The 22,612-nt window shown below is 43.6% G+C and overlaps 2 protein-coding genes across 4 annotated transcripts; one reads left to right on the top strand and one right to left on the bottom strand.

The window, feature by feature from the left end:
* Window positions 1-7,955: 7,955 nt before the first annotated feature.
* On the bottom strand, window positions 7,956-13,657 carry LOC121571156 (perilipin-2-like). 2 transcript variants are annotated; one of them, XM_041882484.1, is made up of 9 exons: window positions 13,548-13,657; window positions 13,209-13,248; window positions 12,629-12,824; window positions 11,631-11,713; window positions 11,037-11,301; window positions 10,264-10,448; window positions 9,953-10,063; window positions 9,503-9,793; window positions 7,956-8,738 (listed from the first exon to the last, which is right to left on the bottom strand). In XM_041882484.1, exons 2-9 carry the CDS (start codon window positions 13,236-13,238, stop codon window positions 8,616-8,618), a joined length of 1,284 nt encoding a protein of 427 aa, XP_041738418.1. In that variant the 5' UTR covers window positions 13,239-13,248; window positions 13,548-13,657; the 3' UTR covers window positions 7,956-8,615. The 2 variants fall into 2 exon arrangements, with proteins under 2 accessions (XP_041738418.1, XP_041738419.1); XM_041882485.1 differs by lacking the exon at window positions 7,956-8,738 and having other exon boundaries at window positions 9,031-9,793.
* A 2,783-nt stretch (window positions 13,658-16,440) lies between these two features.
* On the top strand, window positions 16,441-22,397 carry LOC121572709 (stabilizer of axonemal microtubules 2). 2 transcript variants are annotated; one of them, XM_041884730.2, is made up of 4 exons: window positions 16,441-16,515; window positions 18,145-18,327; window positions 18,447-18,646; window positions 21,184-22,397. In XM_041884730.2, the coding sequence occupies exons 1-4, from the start codon at window positions 16,478-16,480 to the stop codon at window positions 22,221-22,223; spliced, it is 1,461 nt and encodes a 486-aa protein (XP_041740664.2). In that variant the 5' UTR covers window positions 16,441-16,477; the 3' UTR covers window positions 22,224-22,397. The 2 variants fall into 2 exon arrangements, with proteins under 2 accessions (XP_041740664.2, XP_041740663.2); XM_041884729.2 differs by lacking the exon at window positions 16,441-16,515 and adding an exon at window positions 17,448-17,768.
* Window positions 22,398-22,612: the final 215 nt, after the last annotated feature.

Below are 22,612 nucleotides of genomic sequence, written 5' to 3'. Positions count from 1 at the left end.
CATCTATTCTTTCCCCTCCTCCTTCATCCCTTTCTCCAATTCATGTTATGAGCAACTGTTGTTGTTATAATCATCATAGCCTACAGTATATCTACAGCGTTCATCAAAATGAACCTTTTTAAAGCTTTTTAATCTGAAACGTTATAAACGTTTTGTTGAAAAGACTATAACACAAAGCTGCCAAAATAGACCTACTGCGTTTTCATCTAACGTTGGATCAAGTTTGTAAAACGAAACTAAAAAGCGCAGAAATGTGTCCTAGTTATAGGCTATGTGATCTAAACATGTCTGAACCGTGGACACAGCACAGAGGGTCTGACTGAAATGCAGCCAAAGTAAGGATAAACAGGTGTTGACCTTTTTGACGTCATAATGATGTAGTAGTGACAACAGTGGCCCTGGACAGGAATTAAAATAGCCTACTGTAGTAATAATAAGACCTGTGTTGTAGGCATAGGCTCAATAACTGGTTGGTTCCACACATTTAGGCCCATGTGACAATTTCCTTCATCACTTGAACTTCAAGTCAACCTGTTCATAAAAGTTCAAATTGGTCATTGATTTAAATATTTCTGCTGTCCCTCGCTCCCCATTTTGTATGTCTACACACAGGAGGTTGGTGGCACCTTAATTGGGGAGGATGGGCTCGTGTTAATGACTGGAGCGGAATCAGTGGAATGGTATCAAATACATCAAACACATGGTGTCCAGGTGTTTGATGCCATTCCATTTGCGCCGTTCCTGCCATTATTATGAGCCGTCCTACCTTCAGCAGCCTCCTGTGCTACAACCCATGTTCATACCGTGAAGACCTAGCAGTGACTTTGTCACAGAAGTAGGCTTAAAAGTTTGATGGTGCTAATTAGTAGGCCTAAACAACAAGCAAATAGCCACGATCAGAGATTCAGCACCATTCCAGTGGACAGCAACTGAATCGGAATCCCGCAATCTGACGTTCAGCACCACAGTGCAGTACCCAACACTCAGTTGAAGCAAAAAAGTGGGGCTGCAGTGACGTTTTGATTAATTAAGGATTGTAGCTTTAAGACAACCGTGGGCAAAAAGAAAAAACGTGCCGCCCATAGCTCAAAATCTGTAAGTTCTTATACTAGGGCTATATTTTTCAAATCTACAATAAATGATAATGTGGGTACTTAGCATAGGCTAGGCGATTCCATGGCAAGACTAGTCTACTAAATACACAGTTCAGTCATAGGCTAAGTAAACCAAATCGGTGTATATAGTTGTTTTCAGGGTAGAAATTAGGGTCTCTGAGCAAAGTACAATAGGTTTCAACTATGATTTGCATTATGCAGAGAAATCGAAGAAGTTTGTGAAATGATGCTGCGTTCAAGACAACTGGGAACTTGGAACTCAGAAATCTCCGACATCCGACTTCAGTGCATTCAAGACAACCGGGAACTCTGGAAAAAACGAGCTCCGACTGGAAAAATCGTTTTGAATGGTCATCCAAGTTGGAATTCCAAGTCAGAAACTCAGGGATCATCCTGTGGTGTCTAGACTTGACAGTTCATGCAGCTTTTGTTTTCTGATAATGGAGTTCTGATAATGGAATTCCGAACACTTCATGCGTCTGGAATGGGTCACAAGGTGAGACTTGATATATGAGAAAGGAGTATCCCCCAGCCAGATAGCATTTGCCATGAAGACTGTTCTTATTGTACAGAAACCAGAGTTTGGCCCCTAAGACAAGCTTCCTCTCATTATTATCCATCCCCGAGCCATCTCTCCCTGGTACTTCATTACACAAACACCAACTCATTCTATGGAATGCATGCTGTAGGTTTTATCACCAAAGGCATCATAAATCTACTGTCAACGTTAACACAGACACATGAGAGTTCGAAGAACCCTATTCTACTGCATAAAACAACCATTTGATGCAATAACACTATTATAACAACATCTAGTAATTTTTGCTCTCACACGCTATATTCAAATGCCAGTATGCGTTCTACAAACGGTGGAATAGGCTAAATATGATAGCACAACAACAACTGATGGCAGTAGCTAACTACTTTAGCTATGTAGCCAGCTAACCTCTGTAGCTAGCCAGCAAGCTAGCAAGCAACGCTAAAGGGATTGCACACGAGTTAGCATAACTCTATCCAAATAAAAAAGTGTTTTTCTAAATATTAGCTAGCTGGCTAGAATTTATGAGGCTGGCAAACACATTCCCCACACGCTAGGAACGTATTTCCTCCAACTTTATAATGAAAAGGTGCCTCTCTGTCCCAGAACACACGTTTTCGGGAGACTTTTGGGAGGAGTGCTGATGACGTCGCCCACTGTATGCGCTTTTGGTAGCGTGATTGCGTCCAGACTGAGGAGAAATCCGCACACAATGCAGCCCTGACCACCTCCTGAAGTGGTCAGACAGATCTGAACACAATCAGACAACAAAGCAACTTTTGTGCGTCTAGACCTGTCTTTTCAATGCAATCTTCATATTCTGTGTCAAGTGTAGACAAGACAGAGCTCTGACTGCTCTCACCTGAAGATCACTGATATCACTATTTTACCTCGTTTTCTGAGTTCCCAGTTGTCTTGAAAGCAACATATCACTAGACCTAGGCTATATAATTGTGATTCTCATAGCTATTGGAATAGATTTAGTTGAATAGCCATATAGTTTCAGTTAATGACGTGTTGGAAGTCACTTACCTTTTCTTCATCCATATTTGTGTTGAATTGCTCATGCGACTTTCTGTTGTCTGATGTAATCGATTATGATGGACAGTAGGAAACCAAACTCGTCCTGGACATATTAATATGTCATGTATGTTGTACATGATGTCATAGAGGTGTGTGTGTGTGTGTGTGTGTGTGTTGATGAGGCACAAAAAATGCTACCTAACATTTATAATAACGATTTGCCTAAGCATCTATACGAATGGTGTGCTGTTATTTTAAAAAACAACAACAACAACATATGTTTAAATTAATGCCAAACAAAATCATATCCACCTGACCTTACTTCAACCGATAAAGGCAAAGCAAAAAGCTAAGGAGAGGAAGTCACAATAAACTATTGAGATGAATCCCCGTTTCCTTACGTTTCTGTCTCCCTCCAGTGCTTTACATGATACACCAGAAAGTGGTCACGTCACGTTAATTCAGTGAGTTAAAGTAAAGGCAAATGGAAAGCTCTGCTGCATACCACGTGACTTACATAATGCGTGGTGAGCAAGGAGACTGTTGTAGCTGTCTTTTTTGTCTCCTGGTGCCACCACTATGTCTGATGTCTGCTTCCATGTGGCAAGTGGCTCAGCAGTGTGACGTGATGCAGTATGGTAAGCTGGAGGAGTTTGTGACTCTGGTAACAGAGATAGTTCCGGAGCTGCTGACCTTCAGGCAGAGGGTCCAACTTGTCCTGGGGCTGAGAGCGAGGGTGAGACAGGTGGAAGTGTTGAGGGTTGAGAGTGGTGTAGACCTTCGTTCGCCCCTAGCCCTGGGATCTCACAGAAAAGGGATGCTGACCAGAGATCGCTCTCGTCACAATTTCCTGAACACCTTGTATTCACTCCTTATCAGTTACATATTTGACTCCTCAGTTTGTCTCCTCAGTATATAAATTGTTCAGGCAACCATTAGGAATGCATACATCTCCTGTTTCAGCTTGTTCTTGAATTGTGTCGTGGTGTGGAGTCTAACCCAGCTGGCTACAAAACCATCCAGCCTTCATCTAGACAGAATCCATTCATGCACAACGCGTAAACGGGTATATAAACTGTAATATGTGTAACACACGCCAGTCTGTTAAAGGCAAGTCTGCTTTACCTAGTTGTAGTTGTTTACAGTTGTTTTGTGTGTGTGATTACATATTCAGAGCAAAGACAAAGCAGTGGAGGCATCAACGGATAACTTTGTGGAGTTGGTCCAAACACTGCTAGAAGACCCAACAAAGAGGGAACACTTTCTTCAAGTGAGATAATACGTCTAGATCTTTTGTGGAGCGATAGGTAACGATGCTTCGAGGGTGACTGTTGTCGATGTGTGCCGGGGGTCCCTGGTTCAGTCCCTGGTTATTCTCTCCCTCTCAGACGGCATCTATTCTCAACCTGACCCCTACTGACCTGGAGGAGCGTGAGCAGTCTGTCTCTGTCTCCGACCCTGAGCACCTGAAGACACTGCTGCAGCATCATAGACATCTGGGGCACCTTAAAAAAGATAAGGATCCCTCAGGTGATCTACTTGAACTTCACTTCTGTGGTAAATGTCTGTGGTGGATTCTCCTGAAAGAGAACAGTGTTAGTAAACTGGTTGGATTCTCTCTCTCTTTTCCAGATCTTCTCTTCTATGACTCTGATACATCCTGTCCACGTTGTCTCTCCTCGTTCCCTCACCGGAGTCTAAGCCGACCCGGAGAGGGGGAGAAAAGGGCACGGTGAAGACCGAGAGTGATGTGAGGACAAAAGGAGGGAAGAAAAAGGCTGAAAGACAGAAAGAACAGGAGCGTGGCGAGGAGGGACAGCAAGAAGTCAGTGGGGAAGACGAAGGTGAATCCAGGTGAAAGCTATGATCCCTTATTGATGTCACTTGTTAAATCCACTTCCATCACTGCAGATGAAGGGGAGGAGACAGGTTAATGAAGGATTTTTAAGCCTTGAGGCAATTGAGACATTTACATTTTAGTCATTTAGCAGAAGCTCTTATCCAGAGCGACTTACAGTTAGTAAGTGCATACATTACTTTTTTATTTTTTTCATACTGGCCCCCCGTGGGAATCGAACCCACAACCCTGGCGTTGCAAACGCCATGCTCTACCAACTGAGATACATCCCTGCCGGCCATTCCCTCCCCTACCCTGGACGACGCTGGGTCAATTGTGCACCGCCCCATGGGTCTCCCGGTCGCGGCCGGCTACGACAGAGCCTGGATTCGAACCAGAATCTCTAGTGGCACAGCTAGCACTGCGATGCAGTGCCTTAGACCACTGAGCAATTCAAAGGGTGAATGGGCACGCCTAAAGATTGAAGTGCCTTTGAACAGGGTATGGTAGTAGGTGCCAGGCGCACCAGTTTGTGTCAAGAATGAAACTGTATGCACTCACTAACTGTAAGTCGCTCTGGATAAGAGCGTCTGCAAAATGACTAAAATGTAAAATGTAAGAACTGCAACGCTGCTGGGTTTTTCACACTCAACAGTTTCCTGTGTGTATCAAGAATGGTCCACCAACCAATGGACATCCAGCCAACTTGACACAACTGTGGGAAGCATTGGAGTCAACATGGGCCAGCATCCCTGTGGAAAGCTTTCAACACCTTGTAGAGTCCATGCCCCAATGAACTGAGGCTGTTCTGAGGGCAAAAGTGGGTGCGACTCAGTATTAGGAAGGGGTTCTTAATGTTTGGTATACTGAGTTGGTGAAGTTTGGTTACTTTTTTGTGTAGCAGGGTCTGGGCGGTAGTCAAACCTATCTTACAATAACATTGTAAAGTAATTATCCCACCTTTTTGTTGTTATCGAATTTCTCACTCTACTCCGTAACTCAATTTAGTGGACAGTTTCTGTAACTGCACAACAGGTTTCTGCATAGATTAAAAAGAAAATACAAATAATTATCTATCGCCCCATCATCTGCTGACGACAATCTGCAATGGAACGTTAAACTCAACAGCCCTTATTTCACTCTCCTGTGTTTTCTACCTCCAGGACAAGTTCAAGCCGAGCCCCCCCCCAGTCCCAGGGCCTCTCCTGCTCACAGTGCCAATTCTTGGACAGGAGATGGACAACCCTCTCCAAGAGCACATCAGGAAGAACCATCCGAATAAGGACAGCAGGATCCTGGGCTCTGGAGAAGCTGGAGCAGAGAACAACTCCCTGCCTGTCAGTGAGACAGAGAACTCCTCAGCCAAGACTAGACTAGGAAGAACAGGTACATCTGCTCCTAGTGTAGGAAGGGTCACAAAAACTAATCTGACCTGAGACGACATGAAACAGTTCACTCTGAGGCAAAGCTGTTCCATTGTGACCAGTGTAAGAAGAGATTAAAATCAAATGTGGCTTTTAAACAGCACCGTCAAGTTAACACTGGAGAAAGGCCATATGTTTGCTCACATTGGCAGGGGCTTTAGGACCACAGAAGTCTTAAAATCACATGTACGCACTCACACTGGGGAGCGACCTTTTGTCTGTTCCATCTGTGGGTAGAGATTTAACCAACAGCAAATACTAGTAGGTCACCTCAGGTGGCATAGATGAGAGAAACTGTTCTTATGTACTGGTTGTGGAAATCATTTTCGTACCTCAGGTGCCTTGTTGGTGCACTCACAAACACACACGGATGAACGCCCCAAAAGCTGTGAGCATTATGGGAAGAGGTTTAGAAGAGCTTGCGATCTCAAAATACATCGGCAGATCCACACAGGCGAGCGGCCGTTCTCCTGCACAGAGTGTGACAAATGCTTCACCTCCCACAGCGACCTTAGCAGATACATGCAAATTCATACAGGAGAGAAACGTACCAGTGTAGAATGTGAAATAAGAGATTCATTGAAAGTGGCAACCTGAAAGTACACCAGCGGGTTCATCGGGAAAAAGCCACATTTACAGGTTTCAGTACAGCCCACCACCAGTCACCAAGTGTGGCAAGGGAAGGAAGGATAAGGTTCCACCACTCCTCGTTGGACATGAATTACAGTAGCCACAGAGTATCCATGTTCTAAGAACATACTGGAAAACGTCGTTTTCCGTTTATAACGACATTATTGTTATTTCATAATAATCATAATATGATATTTCTCGTAATAATAAGGTAATTGGTTATTTTGTTTCTCCAAGTGGCAGCTTTTCGACACCGTGTATTAGGTAATCACACAAACATTCATTGTATCCTGCCCACTAACAGTCACCGAAATGAAAGCTAGGCAGTCAGTCAGGGAGTGTCAAACGTTTGAAAACGGATTGATACAAGAGTACAGTGCTGTTGCCCTAGGGGTATTGTGCTCTACAGGACTCTGGTGAAGATAAAGGAATGCTCGCTAGAACTATAGTTTGTGACCATGGTAAGTGACTTGACTAAACCACCTTATCATATATCTATACATCTTGTCTTATCAAATCAACAGGTACACCTGCTCCCAGTGTGGCAAGGGTTTCAGAAACCACTGTGACCTGAGATGACATGAAAGTGTTCACTCTGAAGCAAGGCCCTTCCATTACGACCAGTGTGAGAAGAGATTCAAAACAGAGATGGCTCTAAAACGCCACCAGAATTTCACACTGGAGAAAGGCCATATGTTTGCTCCCATTGTGGCAGGGGCTTTAGGACTAAAGCAGTTTTGCAAGCACATGTACGCACTCACACCGAGGAGTGACCTTTTGTTTGTTCCATCTGTGGTAAGGGATTTACACAGTCAAATATACTGACATTACACCTCAGGATGCACAGAGGGGAGAAAACGTGCTTATGTAGCGTTTGTGGAATGGCCTTTTACACCTCGGGTCACTTAATGGTACACATGAGAAAACACAGGTGAACGGCACTACTGCTGTGAACATTGTGGGAAGAGGTTCAGTGTACCAGGAATGCTCACACAGCATCTGCGGAGTCACACAGGCGAACGGCCATACCACTGCAAACTGTGAAAAACGGTTCGCCTCCAACAGCAGCATTAGAAACCACATGAGAACTCATACAGGGGAGAAACCTTTTCAGTGTATAAAGTGCGGTAAGAAATTCACTGAAAGCGGCAACCTGAAAATACACCAGCGAGTTCGTCGAGATTAAGTCTCAAAGTTGTCAAAAAGGTATTGAGGGATGTTGTGCTCTACAGTTTTTGCTGTATGACATCAAGACGTGATAGGAAATCATTTTCGTTAAGGATTCCTGGCAACGACTATTCCTGATGTTTGGTAATAATAAAGGAGACATTGTCATGAAGGCGTTATGAGCAGCATGTCAAATAATGTGGTCCAAGCTTTTCTTTAGTTTGTGTCTTTACTGAATAAAGAACTGAATATTAGAACACACAACCACACACAGGTTACATTTACTCCTAAATGACCTGCAATTGAGAAATTACGTATTCTTATTAGTCTGTATCGTCCATTATGATCAGCAAAGGAAACCATGGTTACTGTATAGCTGCAATGTTGATTTAAATGCTCACACCTGCCATGAAAATACACCGGGAAAGTGGCCGCCTTCTCTGCCTTGTTTTTAAAATGGTCTTTAAGTGCAAAAAGTACAAAATGAAAACGCAATCTAAAATAGTCATTAAGGCATCGAGTAAATCCACAAAAATGATATCTTAAATGACTGCGTGTTCATGAATGATATGAAATCTTGAATCCCATTCAAAACTGTATCGGACTGGATACGGGAGTAAAGCGGAAGAGGCGTTCACTTTCACTGCGAATATATTTTTTCACCCACAGCGGAACAGACCTGGGTTCAAATCCATGCGTAGTTGTAATACATACTTATTTACATGTGTATTTTCAAATACATTGGCCAAATCAACTACTTCTATTTGAATGTCTACCAATAGTATTTCAAAGTATTTTTAAAAAATCAAACAATTTTTTCAAATATAACTAAGCCTTATACCAGACAGATGAACTGTGGACATTTTATCGGACAATGCAGGTTATTGGTGGGCAAGGGGAGCTGATAGGGGTTCGTTGGTGTTGGACTCATCTGACGTTCCATCGTCCTCAACTGAGGAGAAGTCAGGTTCTGAGGCCAAGTCTGAGAAGGTGAAGTCTGGTACCTGCCAATGGAAAATGCAACTAAGTACAAAAAAACTGCCTAATGGTACGTTCTTAAGACTACGAATAAATACAGGGAGGGTAGCATCATTATTGCCAAACCTAGCCCTGGAAAAGCATACCACTACTGTTCAGTTAGTTGAGCCACTCACAACTCCATATCCAAGGTATCTCAATGCATTACACACACGTAATTCACTGAAGTGGAAGATGTGTGCGATAATGTATGAAAACATCAAATTCCATTTTTTCAAACCGGTTTGTCATTTTCAAGGCAGCAAGACAACGCACAGATTAAATATTAACCCATTTATTAGAATTGTCTAAAGATGAAAGCATACATGGTTATGCATTAACACGAGTCTAGATCTACCATATGGCAAGTTATGATTACAACAGGATATAAAGTGATGTGAAAAACAGTAGTATCAAAAGCACAGTGCTGCATAAGACAAGGCATGGGCAAATGTAGCTAGATTATTGAGCACACACGGAGCAACATTCAGTCAGAATGCCTAAATATTGTCAAACAGTATGTCAACATTTATTCATCAACATGCTGAATAAATGCAGGCTCATTAGTGTGACTATCAGGGATGTTTGATGTAGGAACAATACTATGGGAGGTGATAGAAAGTCGTTAAACAGGCAGCTAGTGCTTAGAGTCCATTGATTTCATCTCCACCTCTGCGGGGGCTGGTGTCTTCTGGGACTGGGAGGATGCAGCGGTGGGGGGTGGGGCCAGCCGGGGGTAAAAGGGACCTACCAGCCAGTTGAGGGGCGTGTTGTTGATTAGGTAGTCCATGACGTCATCCAGCGACTCCTTCATCTTGCTCAGCTGGGCCTTGCTGCTGGCCAGCACGCCATCCGACAGGTCCCCGAACGCCGCCGCCTTGCTGAAGCTGGAGTAGATTTGCGAGGCAGAGCGGCTGAGGGACAGGGCCTCCTCCTGGATGTTCTGTGGAAGGCCCTGCAGGCCAGAGACCAGTGTCAGGCACGTTGTCTGCAGCTGCTGAGTGAGGGAGCGCGCCATCGCCAGGGTCCTCCACTCTATGTTCTGGGGGAGAAATGAGGAAGTCCATTTAAATGAACCTGTATCTTCACATTAAAATAGCATTTCCCCAATGATTAGCCAAATATAATGAGGGTCGATGTACAGTATGACTTGGCTAAAATAGTATTCTATGTGGAGTGCTCTTTAGAATGTGATCATTACCTCGGCCTCATCGCTATCTCCTTCCTCATTAGATTTCCACTCGACCAGGGAGCTCAGTTTGCCTTTCACCTTCTGGTTAGCTCCGTCAATATTCTTTCTGGCATAATCAATCTAAAAGGGTTGAAAACAAAATAGATTCAAAAAAGAATGTTCCATCCATACAAAATGTATGTTTGTATTCTGTCTCAGTGTAAAGGAGTCTAATGAGGATCTTCATATTCAATCTTTTGAAAGGAAGGTAATCTCCTCATCCTCCGAAAATGTCCACATTCTATGGACAATAACGTTTTCCACAATTTGATGTCACTCACCAGGTCCACAGTGTGGTTGAGCTGTGAAATGGACTCCTGGCTGCGCTGCTTGGTGTCTTTGACCTGGGCCAGAGCCTTGTGGTACGCCCTCTTACGCAGCTTGGTAGACAGAGAGCCCAGACGGACATAGTAGTTGGGAGTATCCTTGGCCACATCGAACCCTTTCACTGTTTTCGCCTCCATTTCTGTCAACATGAAAAGAGGAACATGAAATAAAGCATTGCTTTGAGAGTTGTGTAAAAAAAACATCAAGCGCCTTATAAAATCATTCTTGTAATCATCGTAAATGCTGACATTGTATGGGTTTAGAAGTTAACATTCACTACGCATGCTTTCACACATTCTAGGAAAGGGATTATGAGTAAATTAGTAGTTCACTTTCTAACACAGAGTCCATTGACAACATTTTGGATTGTAGGAAAACATTGTGTACAGGATTCTTCCTCTTTATTCATATCTGTACTCCAAACCAAGATGCTTCAGCCCCAAAGAAACAGACATTTTCTCATTTGGTCATTAGAAAACATGGGCCCTTCTGAACAAGCTTAGTTTCTGAGATCTCAACCGAAGCCGATTTAACTCCCCTTTCTCTGGAACATTGCTGAATTTAGATGTGGTTGTTTAACCTACTTTAGTTGAATGTACTGATTGTAAGTCACTCTGGAGAAGAGTGCCTGCTAAATATCACCAGCATAGCTCAATTGTATCAATGACTGATCCTAATGCTCTGGTTGTCAGCCCACTGAGCCACAAGTTAGAAACATGACACTCACCCAACTCGTCCTCAGTGCGAGGCAGGTACTGGTCCACCAAGCTCTCAGAGGTGGTGAGGGCCGTGTCCATTCCACTGCTGACCATCTGGGCCATGCGGCTCTCCATCACTGTGTTCACGCTACCGCTGACCGCAGCCCGGGTCATCTGCACGCTGTCCTGCACAGCGCCCCTGGTCCGGTCCACCGCGCTAGTCAAGGTGTGGGACACACTGTCCTTGGCCACGGTGACGGAGACGGTCACTGCATCTTTGGCGTTGGCGACAATCTAAACAGGAAGAATGGGATCGAGAGAAAAAAGGTAATTTTTCAGTTATCCTTCATTTAAAGAAGTGAAGTCACATCGAGGTTGACATCTGATTTTCAAGTGCGCCCTGTCTTTTGAATGACCGCTAACTGACTAGACACTTTGTTACGACAGAGGGAGAGACAGATCCAAATGGGTGACCTGTCACTGGTTGTCACCCAGGGTCCAAGTCATTGCTCCTCCCTCTACGGTTGGCCAACCTGACTGGCATCCGCTTGATTCGTGGTGAAGTGCGTTGTCGCATTGCCAGTCAGCGCTAAGTAAAGACTGGGCAGCGAGACATCACGTACCTGCTCGGAAGGCTGGTGCAGGATTGGCAAGGTCTTCTCAATCTTATCCAAACCTTTACAGGCCAGGTCATTGGCCATGGCAACTGGGGGCAGAAAATAATAAGCTAAATGTATCACATTCAAGGTTGGGAAGGCAGAGTAACAATTTGTAGCACTACACATGAATATATATTTTTAAGTGTTACTGGTTCAAGGCAAGGCCATAGACATTACTGGGTAAAAGGTCATGTTGAGCAACAGCTCAGGGATGACTGGCCAGACTTCCTGCTCCTTGCAAATTAGGAAGTCTGACTCAATCTTCTCATCGTCACAAAATGCTTGACAGTTCACCTCAGTTTTTTTAGGTCTCCGGATTTTACCAATGAATCAAACAGATGAAACTCAATATGTAGGCAGTGGTGTAAAGTACTTAAGTAAAAATTATTTAAAGTACTACTGAAGTAGTTTTTGGGGGTATCTGTACTTTACTTTTTGACAACTTTTACTTCACTACATTCCTAAAGAAAATAATGTACTTTTTACTCCATACATTTTCCCTGACACCCAAAAGTACTCATTACATTTTGAATGCTTAACAGGACAGGCAAATGGTCTACTTATCAAGAGAACACGTGGTCATCCCTACTGCCTCTTATCTGGCGAACTCACTAAACACAAATGCATAATTTGTAAATTATGTCTGAGTGTTGGAGTGTGCCCCTGGCTATCCGTACATTTTAAAAACAAGAAAATGGTGCCGTCTGCTTTGCTTAATATAAGGAATTTGAAATGATTTAGACTTTTACTTTTGATACTTAAGTATATTTAGAACCAAATACTTTTAGACTTTTACTCAAGTAATATTTTACTGGGTGACTTTTACTTTAGTAACATTCTATTAAGGTATCTATACTTTTACTTAAGTATCACAATTGATACTTTTTCCACCACTGTATGTAGGTCTACATCAGTGAAAATATACCAGATTGCTATAGATTTGGAGATGGCTAGATTCTTACTTTGTGGCTCCAGCTTGCCGATGATGGGTGCTGCACCAGTGAGGGCCACAGTGGTAATGGTTCGCACCCCCAGCTCGGCCACCTCACACATGGACTTGAGGTAGGGGTGGTTATCCTTGGTGGTGCAGTAGGCACTGGACACCATGTCATAGGTCGAGCTCACCAAGGGGAGGCTGGCCACCCTCTCAACCACATTCTGGTGACAGTTGAAAATGGATGTTAGAACACTCAGTCAACAACATATCTCAAGTACAAACAAATACTAGGTTACAGGTTGCTAAGGAGGTTAGCATGAGCAACCCAAATCTAAACCATATCCACTGGAGGTAATTAGCGAAATAATGATTGTGAATCCATGTCTAGGGACACTTGTCCTGCCTACAGTAGTATAGTATAAAACGTAACTTGCTATGATATTTCACAATACTGGACAAGAAAACACCCAATCAATCAAAAAATTAAAAGTAATGATCAATGCCACGTGAACATGTTAGTTATTTGATGAGTTATTTGACTTTGTGTACGTTATATTCTGTTCTGATGTTTCATTTTTAACTACTTTGGTCACAAAGTCACAAACCTGATTATTGACAACTTTAACTGACTCCATGTCTGCAAACCTAAACAAGAGGAGAAAAGTAAATGTAAAAAACAAATCAGTCGTTTCTTTAAACAGATAAAAAAGAGACCTAGTTGATTATTTTCTGCTGACTAGACGAATTAAACTATCTAACTCTGTATGTTCTGACTTACCCCCACGACAGCATATATCAGTGCAAGTGATATTGATTGATACAGTATAGCAAAGGTTATAGCAGCGCTGTCAAAATCGAAAGAGGAACTCTCATGTTCAGACAGTTTTCCACAAAACACAACCACCGTCACTCATAAGTAGCCTATATAATAAAAATGTACCTACCAAATCTGTTGGCTAACTTTAGTAAATGATGTTCCCAGCAGTGTTATAACTCAGTCTGTATCAGGTTTGATTTGACAGTGAATCGACAGCGTCCGTATTTATATTCTCTGCTTCTCGCGAGATATTGCTCATAATTTGACGTGGTCGCCGCTAAAGAAATCTAGGGCAAAGGTAACGGGGGGTTCCTAGATAAATGAATGACATGGCACGAACTGTCCTGCATCACTTGAGGATAAATGATGTCAGACATACATTGTATGTGGTTTCAGTGGTGGAAAAAGTACCCAATTGTCATACTTTAGTAAAAGTAAAGATACCTTAATAGAAAATGACTCAAGTAGAAGTGAAAGTCATCCAATAAAATACTACTTGAGTAAAAGTCTAAAAGTATTTGGTTTTAAATATACTTAAGTATCAAAAGTAAACGTAATTGCTCAAATATACTTAAGTATCGAAAGTAAAAGTATAAATCATTTCAAATTCCTTATATTAAGCAAACCAGATGCCACCACTTTCTTGTTTTTTAAAAATGTACTTATGGATAGCCAGTGGCACACTCCAACATTCAGACATAATTTACAAACGAAGCATTTGTGTTTAGTGAGTGCACCAGATAAGAGGCAGTAGGGATGTTCTCTTGATAAGTGTGTGAATTGGACCCTTTTCCTGATCTGCTAAGCGTTCAAAATGTAAGAGTACTTTTGGGTGTCAGGGAAAATGTATGGAGTAAAAAGTACATTATTTTCTTTAGGAGTGTAGTGACGTTCTCAAAAAATACAAGTAGTAAAGTAAAGTACAGATACCCAAAAAAAGTACTTAAGTAGTACTTATTAGTATTTTTACTTAAGTACTTTACACCACTGTGTGGTTGCTGCTTGATAGTCAACATTTAGTGGATATCCCATAGTGATATGGTCTATTTATTTCAGTGCATTCAATGTCATAACTTGTTGCAGTTTGGATTCTATTCTATGCTGGTTATATTCAGAGATTATTTTTTATTCATGGTCCCTAAAAGTAGGTGCTGGCCATTTTGGATTACAACCCGAGCCAAAAAGTCCTAGGATTCCATAGACTGACCAGCTATTGAATCTGGATTTTACAGTACTTGAGTCTTTACAGTCAGTGGTGTCAGAATAATGGATACATTTATCAAAACATTTAGGTTGTATGGTACAGTCATTGGGCCGGGACAGCGTGCCTATAATTACAATGCCTGTAATGAAGTGTAATTCATGCTTAGCCATCATGTCATCATGCCATGTGATTTTGGAATACTCAATACTTTGGTGTTACTCAATGAACTATTCCCCAGTTGGCTATTATTTTTGACCATGCTCAAAAGTCTGGTTGAAATAGATATTGAACTAAGATACAGATTTTTTCTACATAACTGAACTAAACCCCCTTTCCTTTGCCTTTTATAGTTATAAGCAGGAAAGTAGTGGTAAAGTAGGGTAAACCCTGAGCTAATGAAACATAGAGTAATAGGTGGGTAAAAACAAAGTTTACCCTCCACTACGTCACTGATTATAAAATGTAGTATGCTAGAACCTTCCAATGACTAAGTGACGTTTGTGATTACTACACTGTACTGGTGTGGACTACGATCGGATCACATAGTGTATTATAATCCAGAATGGATCATCATATAATTTTAATTGCCCAGCCGGATGTGATGACAAGCAAAGTACGACCTATGGATCAAGAACAAACAATGAATGCCATCACTTTGTGATGTCACCATTGTACTAGTAGTTACTGATGTCTTGAATCTTATACTATAGGTGCGCTAGACCTATACATATCATAGACAATAAGCGATATTTGCATTTGGAAATATTAGGCAAGTCTAACGCAGCTTTAACTAATCCACAAGTTGAGGTTGTCTAGCAGCAATGCATAATCAATGTGTAGCTTTGTGTTTTTGTCACAATGGGTTTTGCCATTAGGCCTACGCTATGTCTAGCACGTGACATGAGAAACTGACAACATTATGTATTTGTACAGGATGTGGTAGGTATTGTAATCCAACTTTATATAAATGTTTACTCAATGTTGATTGATAGTGAAAGCAGCTCCAATGGCCTGTTAAGTGTGATCAAAGTTCAATGTCCTATTTTGACTTCCCTGACTGCATCTGTCATGCCACAGCTTTACAGTTTATAGTTCTCTCTCTCTCTCTCTCTCTCTCTCTCTCTCTCTCTCTCTCTCTCTCTCTCTCTCTCTCTCTCTCTCTCTCTCTCTCTCTCTCTCTCTCTCTCTCTCTCTCTCTCTCTCTCTCTCTCTCTCTCTCTCTCTCTCTCTCTCTCTCTCTCTCTCTCTCTCTCTCTCTCTCTCTCTCTCTCTCTCTCTCTCTCTCTCTCTCTCTCTCTCTCTCTCTCTCTCTCTCTCTCTCTCTCTCTCTCTCTCTCTCTCTCTCTCTCTCTCTCTCTCTCTCTCTCTCTCTCTCTCTCTCTCATGTAATATGAAACCAAGCAGGTAGTACGATTGTGATTGTGTTGATAATGTAAGAAACAGGATATGGCTGCCCCTGTGTGGACTCTTTGAGACATTGCAGGCTAAAATTGGATATGCTTTTGGATTAGGGCCCACTCACTACGTACTGTATTATGGGCCCTATGCCCAGCGATGCATTAATGGCATAATGGAATTAATTGAACATAGGCCAATAACAGGTTGAGGTCACTATGACAAATCCACAGAAATAGAATGAGAACAGCCCAAATTTCAATGTCATAAAGTCTGTCACGTCCAAAGAATGTGTTCCAATTCTATGATCACACCTGTGGAACAAGCCTAATTATGACACAAACAATAGCACATTCTCGAATATAAAATTGCAAGCTTGGAATCATTATTCTCTCAAACACGAAACGTTTATTAAAAATTATATCATATCTGGAGCTTCGAGTCAACACACCGACACCATGGCAGTGCAATGTTTGTGCCAGATATGCACCTGCGGGTAGGTACCAATATTCCTACCGACCCGTGCATTCACCCAGCGCTTTCAGCTGCAGTCTATTGCTTTTTTGGCTAGGAAAAGGTAACAGATGGACAGCGTTGCAACTACGACACAGCCTAGGTCAAGGAGTTCGCACTCTGTCTCATAGTCTACAGTTTCATTGGTAGTCTACAATGATTGTACAAACCATTAGGGGAACACCTTCCTAATATTGAGTTGCACCCCCTTTTGCCCTCAGAACAGCCTCAATTCGTCGGGGCATGGACTCTACAAGGTGTCGAAAGCGTTCCACAGGGATGCTGGCCCATGTTGACTCCAATGCTTCCCACAGTTGTGTCAAATTGTCTGGATGTCCTTTGGGTGGTGGACCATTCTTGGTACACACGGGAAACTGTTGAGCGTGAAAACCCCAGCAGCGTGCAGTTCTTGACACAAAACGTTACGCCTGGCACCTACTATCATACTCCGTTCAAAGGCACTTCAATCTGTAGTCTTGCCCATCCACACTCTGAATGGCACACATACACAATCCACGTCTCAAGGCTTAAACATCCTTCTTTAATCTGTCTCTGCCCCTTCATCTACACTGATTGAAGTGACATCAATAAGGGACCAATTTGTAAGTCGCTCTGGATAAGAGCGTCTGCTAAATGCTGTAAATGGGAATGTAAAATCATAGCTTTCACCTTGATTGACCTGGTCAGGCTATGTCATGGAAAGTGCAGGTGTTCCTAATGTTTTGTACACTCAATGTATGTCAATCATTCATTTCCACTCCAATTTCGTAATTGGAGTGGACATGGAATTACCAATATATCTGCTCTGCATTCATTTAAATGTCACTATTTTTGTTTACTAAAAGTAGCTGGACTTGATGTAATCCATTTCCACAACGAAAACCCTGAAAAGAATCCTCTAGTATAGAGCAAAAGCACTGCCGCGTCCAGTACTTCTCATCGTCATCAAAGACGCGTCTGTCTTCGCTCAGTGCTTCTAGCGCGCCAGATAGAGGGAGAGTGAGTAATCCACGGGCATTTATTTTTAGAAGCGCTGCTCTCCGTCACTACGCACTTCATTTGTAGGCTCCTACAACACAATCCATGTTCTTCTGGTCAATCATTTAAATGCTGTTTGGTATGATGGATTGGATCACAACGCCCGAGCGCACAGCGTAAAGATGCGCAGGGATATTCCATAAGGGCGATGTTTCAAGCTATATCCAGAATTTGGAGATGCCCACCTTTGCCAAGGAGGTAAGATTAATGTTTCAACTTTGCGTTCATTAAATACATCGGAGTTCCTATCTGATCGTGAATGGAGTGGCAGGGTAGGCTTAGGGCTATGCCTACCAACAGAATGCAAACATATTGACTGTGAACTGATGAAATGTCATGATCAAGTTTAAATGCTGTAGACTTCATTTGCATGATGTGTGGGAGCAAATTATTATTTGAATGTAGCTGAGAGACAAAATAATCGGAGATCAATATAATTTGAATATTTTTCTGATAAGAAAAACTACATTCCATTCCTGTTTTGAACAACACCTTGGCCTAAAGCATATTCTCAACAACACACTCTCTTGGCCATCCCAACCAATCCCAACACTTAATACCTTTTTCCTGGCAGGAAGCACCACTGCTTACAAGGATCCCATCCAGAGGAGCCATGTGTCCTGATCCCAGGCTGCATGGTCTCGGAATACCAGGAAAAGTATCCTGCCTACTGCAACACTGTCGTCCGGGCAGCCAAGAAGCCGAAGAATGAGTACCAGCCAATGGAAGGAAAGATATCCAACATGACCACTTTCAGGTAAGAGACAGACACATAATTCATCAAAGACGATATGATATTCTGACAACATTCCCTCTTTAATAGTTTGCGTAGTTCATTCAGTCTGCCGGTTGTGTAATGTCTTTAATGTCTTTCAGGTCAGACTACGTGGCCCATGAAGTGACCCAGAGGCCACCAAAGGTCACCAAGTTGTATGTGCCACCTGACGGGAGAATGAGACACAGCAGCACCTATGTCAGGGACTACCCAACTCACCCTGTTCAGAAGCACATCGTCACCAAGGCAGAGGAGTACCATCCGCCCACAGCAAAGATGGTTGCCCAGTCTTTATACAAAGGTACAGTACGTGTGTCTTGGGGAATGTCATGAGATACCAATAAACTATAAATCAAATCAAATTTTATTTGCCACATGCGCCGAATACAACAGGTGTAGACATTACTGTGAAATGCTTACTTACAGCCCTTAACCAACAATGCATTTATTTTTTTATAAAAAAGTAAAATAAAACAACAAAGTGTTGAGAAAAAAAGAGCAGAAGTAAAATAAAATAACAGTAGGGAGGCTATATACAGGGGGGTACCGGTGCAGAGTCAATGTGCGGGGGCACCAGCTAGTTGAGGTAGTTGAAGTAATATGTACATGTGGGTAGAGTTAAAGTGACTATGCATAAATAATTAACAGAGTAGCAGCAGCGTAAAAAGATGGGGTGGGGGGGCAGTGCAAATAGTCCGGGTAGCCATGATTAGCTGTTCAGGAGTCTTATGGCTTGGGGGTAGAAGCTGGGTGAACAGGGAGTACAGGAGGGGTCTGAGCACGCACCCCTGAGGGGCCCCCGTGTTGAGGATCAGCGTGGCAGATGTGTTGTTACCTACCCTTACCACCTGGGGACGGCCCGTCAGGAAGTCCAGGATCCAGTTACAGAGGGAGGTGTTTAGTCCCAGGATCCTTAGCTTAGTGATGAGCTTTGAGGGCACTATGGTGTTGAACGCTGAGCTGTATTCAATGAATAGCATTCTCACGTAGGTGTTCCTCTTGTCCAGGTGGGAAAGGGCAGTGTGGAGTACAATAGAGATTGCATCATCTGTGGATCTGTTGGGGCGGTATGCAAATTGGAGTGGGTCTAGGGTTTCTGGGATAATGGTGTTGATGTGAGCCATGACCAGCCTTTCAAAGCACTTCATGGCTACAGACGTCAGTGCTACGGGTCGGTAGTCATTTAGGCAGGTTATCTTAGTGTCCTTGGGCACGGGGACTATGGTGGTCTGCTTGAAACATGTTGGTATTATAGACTCAGTCAGGGACATGTTGAAAATGTCAGTGAAGACACTTGCCAGTTGGTCAGCACATGCTCGGAGTACACGTCCTGGTAATCCATCTGGCCCTGCGGCCTTGTGAATGTTGACCTGCTTAAAAGTTTTATTCACATCGGCTACGGAGAACGTGATCACATAGTCATCCGGAACAGCTGGTGCTCTCATGTATGCTTCAGTGTTGCTTGCCTTGAAGCGAGCATAGAAGTGGTTTAGCTCGTCTGGTAGGCTTGTGTCACTGGGCAGCTCGCGGCTGTGCTTCCCTTTGTAGTCTGTACTAGTTTTCAAGCCCTGCCACATCCGACGAGCGTCAGAGCCGGTGTAGTACGATTCAATCCTAGTCCTGTATTGACTCTTTGCCTGTTTGATGGTTCGTCGGAGGGCATAGCGGGATTTCTTATAAGCGTCCGGGTTAGAGTACCGCTCCTTGAAAGCGGCAGCTCTACCCTTTAGCTCAGTGCGGATGTTGCCTGTAATCCATGGCTTCTGGTTAGGGTATGTACGTACGGTCACTGTGGGGACGACGTCATCGATGCACTTATTGATGAAGCCAGTGACTGATGTGGTGTACTCCTCAATGCCATCGGAAGAATCCCGGAACATGTTCCAGTCTGTGCTAGCAAAACAGTCCTGTAGCTTAGCATCTGCGTCATCTGACCACTTTTTTATTAACCGAGTCACTGGTGCTTCCTGCTTTAGTTTTTGCTTATAAGCAGGAATCAGGAGGATAGAGTCATGGTCAGACTTGCCAAATGGAGGGCGAGGGAGAGCTTTGTACGCGTCTCTGTGTGTGGAGTAAAGGTGGTAAATAGACAGCTATGAAAAATATAGATGAAAACTCTCTTGGTAAATAGTGTGGTCTACAGCTTATCATAAAATACTCTACCTCAGGCGAGCAAAACCTCAAGACTTCCTTAGTATTTGATTTTGTGCACCAGCTGTTGTTTACAAATATACACAGACCGCCACCCCTTGTCTTACCGGAGTCAGCCGTTCTATCCTGCCGATGTAGCGTATATCCCGTCAGCTGTATGTTGTCCATGTTGTCGTTCAGCCACGACTCGGTGAGACATAAGATATTACAGTTTTTAATGTCCCGTTGGTAGGATAACCGTAATCGTAGGTCATCTAATTTATTTTCAAATGATTGAACATTGGCTAATAGGAATGATGGAAGAGGCAGTTTACTCGCTCGCCGTCGGATCCTTACAAGGCACCCCGACCTACGTCCACGATATCTCCGTCTCTTTCTCCTGCGATTGACAGGGATTTGGGCCTTGTCGGGTGTCTGTAGGATATCCTTTGCGTCCGACTCGTTGAAGAAAAAATCTTCGTCCAATACGAAGTGAGTAATCGCTGTCCTGATATCCAGAAGCTCTTTTTGGTTATAAGAGACGATGGCAGAAACATTATGTACAGAATAAATTACAAATAATGCGAAAAAACACACATAATAGTACAATTGGTTAGAGGGCTGTAAAATGGCAGCCATCTTCTCTGGCGCCATTCTAAATATAGATTTCAAATGAAACTAAGTCCTCTCTTTCACCATTATTTTCAGAGGATTTTCGAGCATGGCACACCCAGAAAGTCCAACCCTACAGGACGTGTGACACCCTGAAGTTGAACGACAGCAAATTTGAGGTGTCCACCACCTATCAAGACGACTACTGCCATAAGGGCCCAGCCCAGGCCAGGGAGAGCTTCAAACCAGCCCCCGACACCCCAGAGACCCTGCCCTTCGACGGCGCCACCAACTACCAGACGCAGTATGTGTCCCACCCGGTCCAGCCCAGGCAGCCCAAGGAGAAGGCTGTCTACTGGCCCACCAGCGCCCCCCTTAATGGGGTCTCCACCTACAGGCAGGACTACCGGGGCCTGCCGGCCAAGCCCGTCAAGCCCTTCAGGGCCAAGGTGGCTTGGGAGAGCAGCCCGGCAATCTTCCAGGGGACCAGCGAGTTCCGTGATCAGTACAAGGCCTGGCCCCTGCAGCCCAAGCACCGGCACCAGGCTGACGAGTACTGCCCACCTGAGGGCACTATGGTCGGTCTGTCCACAGCTCACGCTGACTATGTCGGCCACGAGTGCCAGCAGCGACCCCAGTCCGCCCGCCCCCCGGTCGAGGCATGGACAAAGGAGGCCAGGGAACCCCTCCAGACCAGGTCCACCATGAAGGAGGACTACCGTGCCTGGGACATGGTGCGTCCCTCCCCCACGTTACACGCAGATGAGCTAGAGAAACCCAAGGGGGCTTTCGCCAAGACCACCAACTTCCGCTCAGCATACGCACCCAAGACGGCTCAGCGCGCCGCTAGCTTCAAGCCCACCCAGACACTGCTGAGCCCCCAGGCTATGGATGAAGACTCTGTCTATCGCCCCACCTACATGCCCAAGGAGGTCCCATCTTGCCCAGCCTGGGATGGCTGCCCTCCTGGCTTTGAGTACAGCTCCATGGGTGCTGGAGGACACAGGCTGTACCGGACCATCTCGATACAGGAAACAGGGCTGAGTCAGCTGGCTGCAGCCACGAGCAATAAGCCCTCTTACTCCCACAGCAGGAAGAGCTGCAGGGTCCCCAGACAAGCCAAGAGAGCGCCATAGAGTCCCGACCACTGACCTGCACACACAAAGCTAGCTAGAGAAGTTTCTTATTGTTCTATTCAAATAGAGCACCTTTGGTATTTTTTATAGTCACATTAAAAAAACAGCATAATGCTAATTGTGCAATTGTTTTTTTATACAAAAAAATTCATAAAAATTCTTACTTGAACATTACATCATCGTTAAGTTGTTTGCTATTTTTGGTTACATAAGTGAGCAATGTGGACACGAATGTAAAAGATCAGACACCATATAGCATGGTGATGCACCTGATGCAGCAGAATGTGTGTGCAAGCAATATAATCCGATGTTTTTATTAATGATCTGATTAAAAAGCCACACGTCCATTACTAAAGGCTCAATGCAGCTGTTTTTATCTCAATATCAAA

The sequence above is a fragment of the Coregonus clupeaformis genome, chromosome 8 (assembly GCF_020615455.1).
Source record: "Coregonus clupeaformis isolate EN_2021a chromosome 8, ASM2061545v1, whole genome shotgun sequence".
Taxonomy (NCBI): domain Eukaryota; kingdom Metazoa; phylum Chordata; class Actinopteri; order Salmoniformes; family Salmonidae; genus Coregonus; species Coregonus clupeaformis.
Note: the sequence above shows the minus strand (reverse complement) of the source record. Positions and strands in the feature narration are given on the sequence as shown.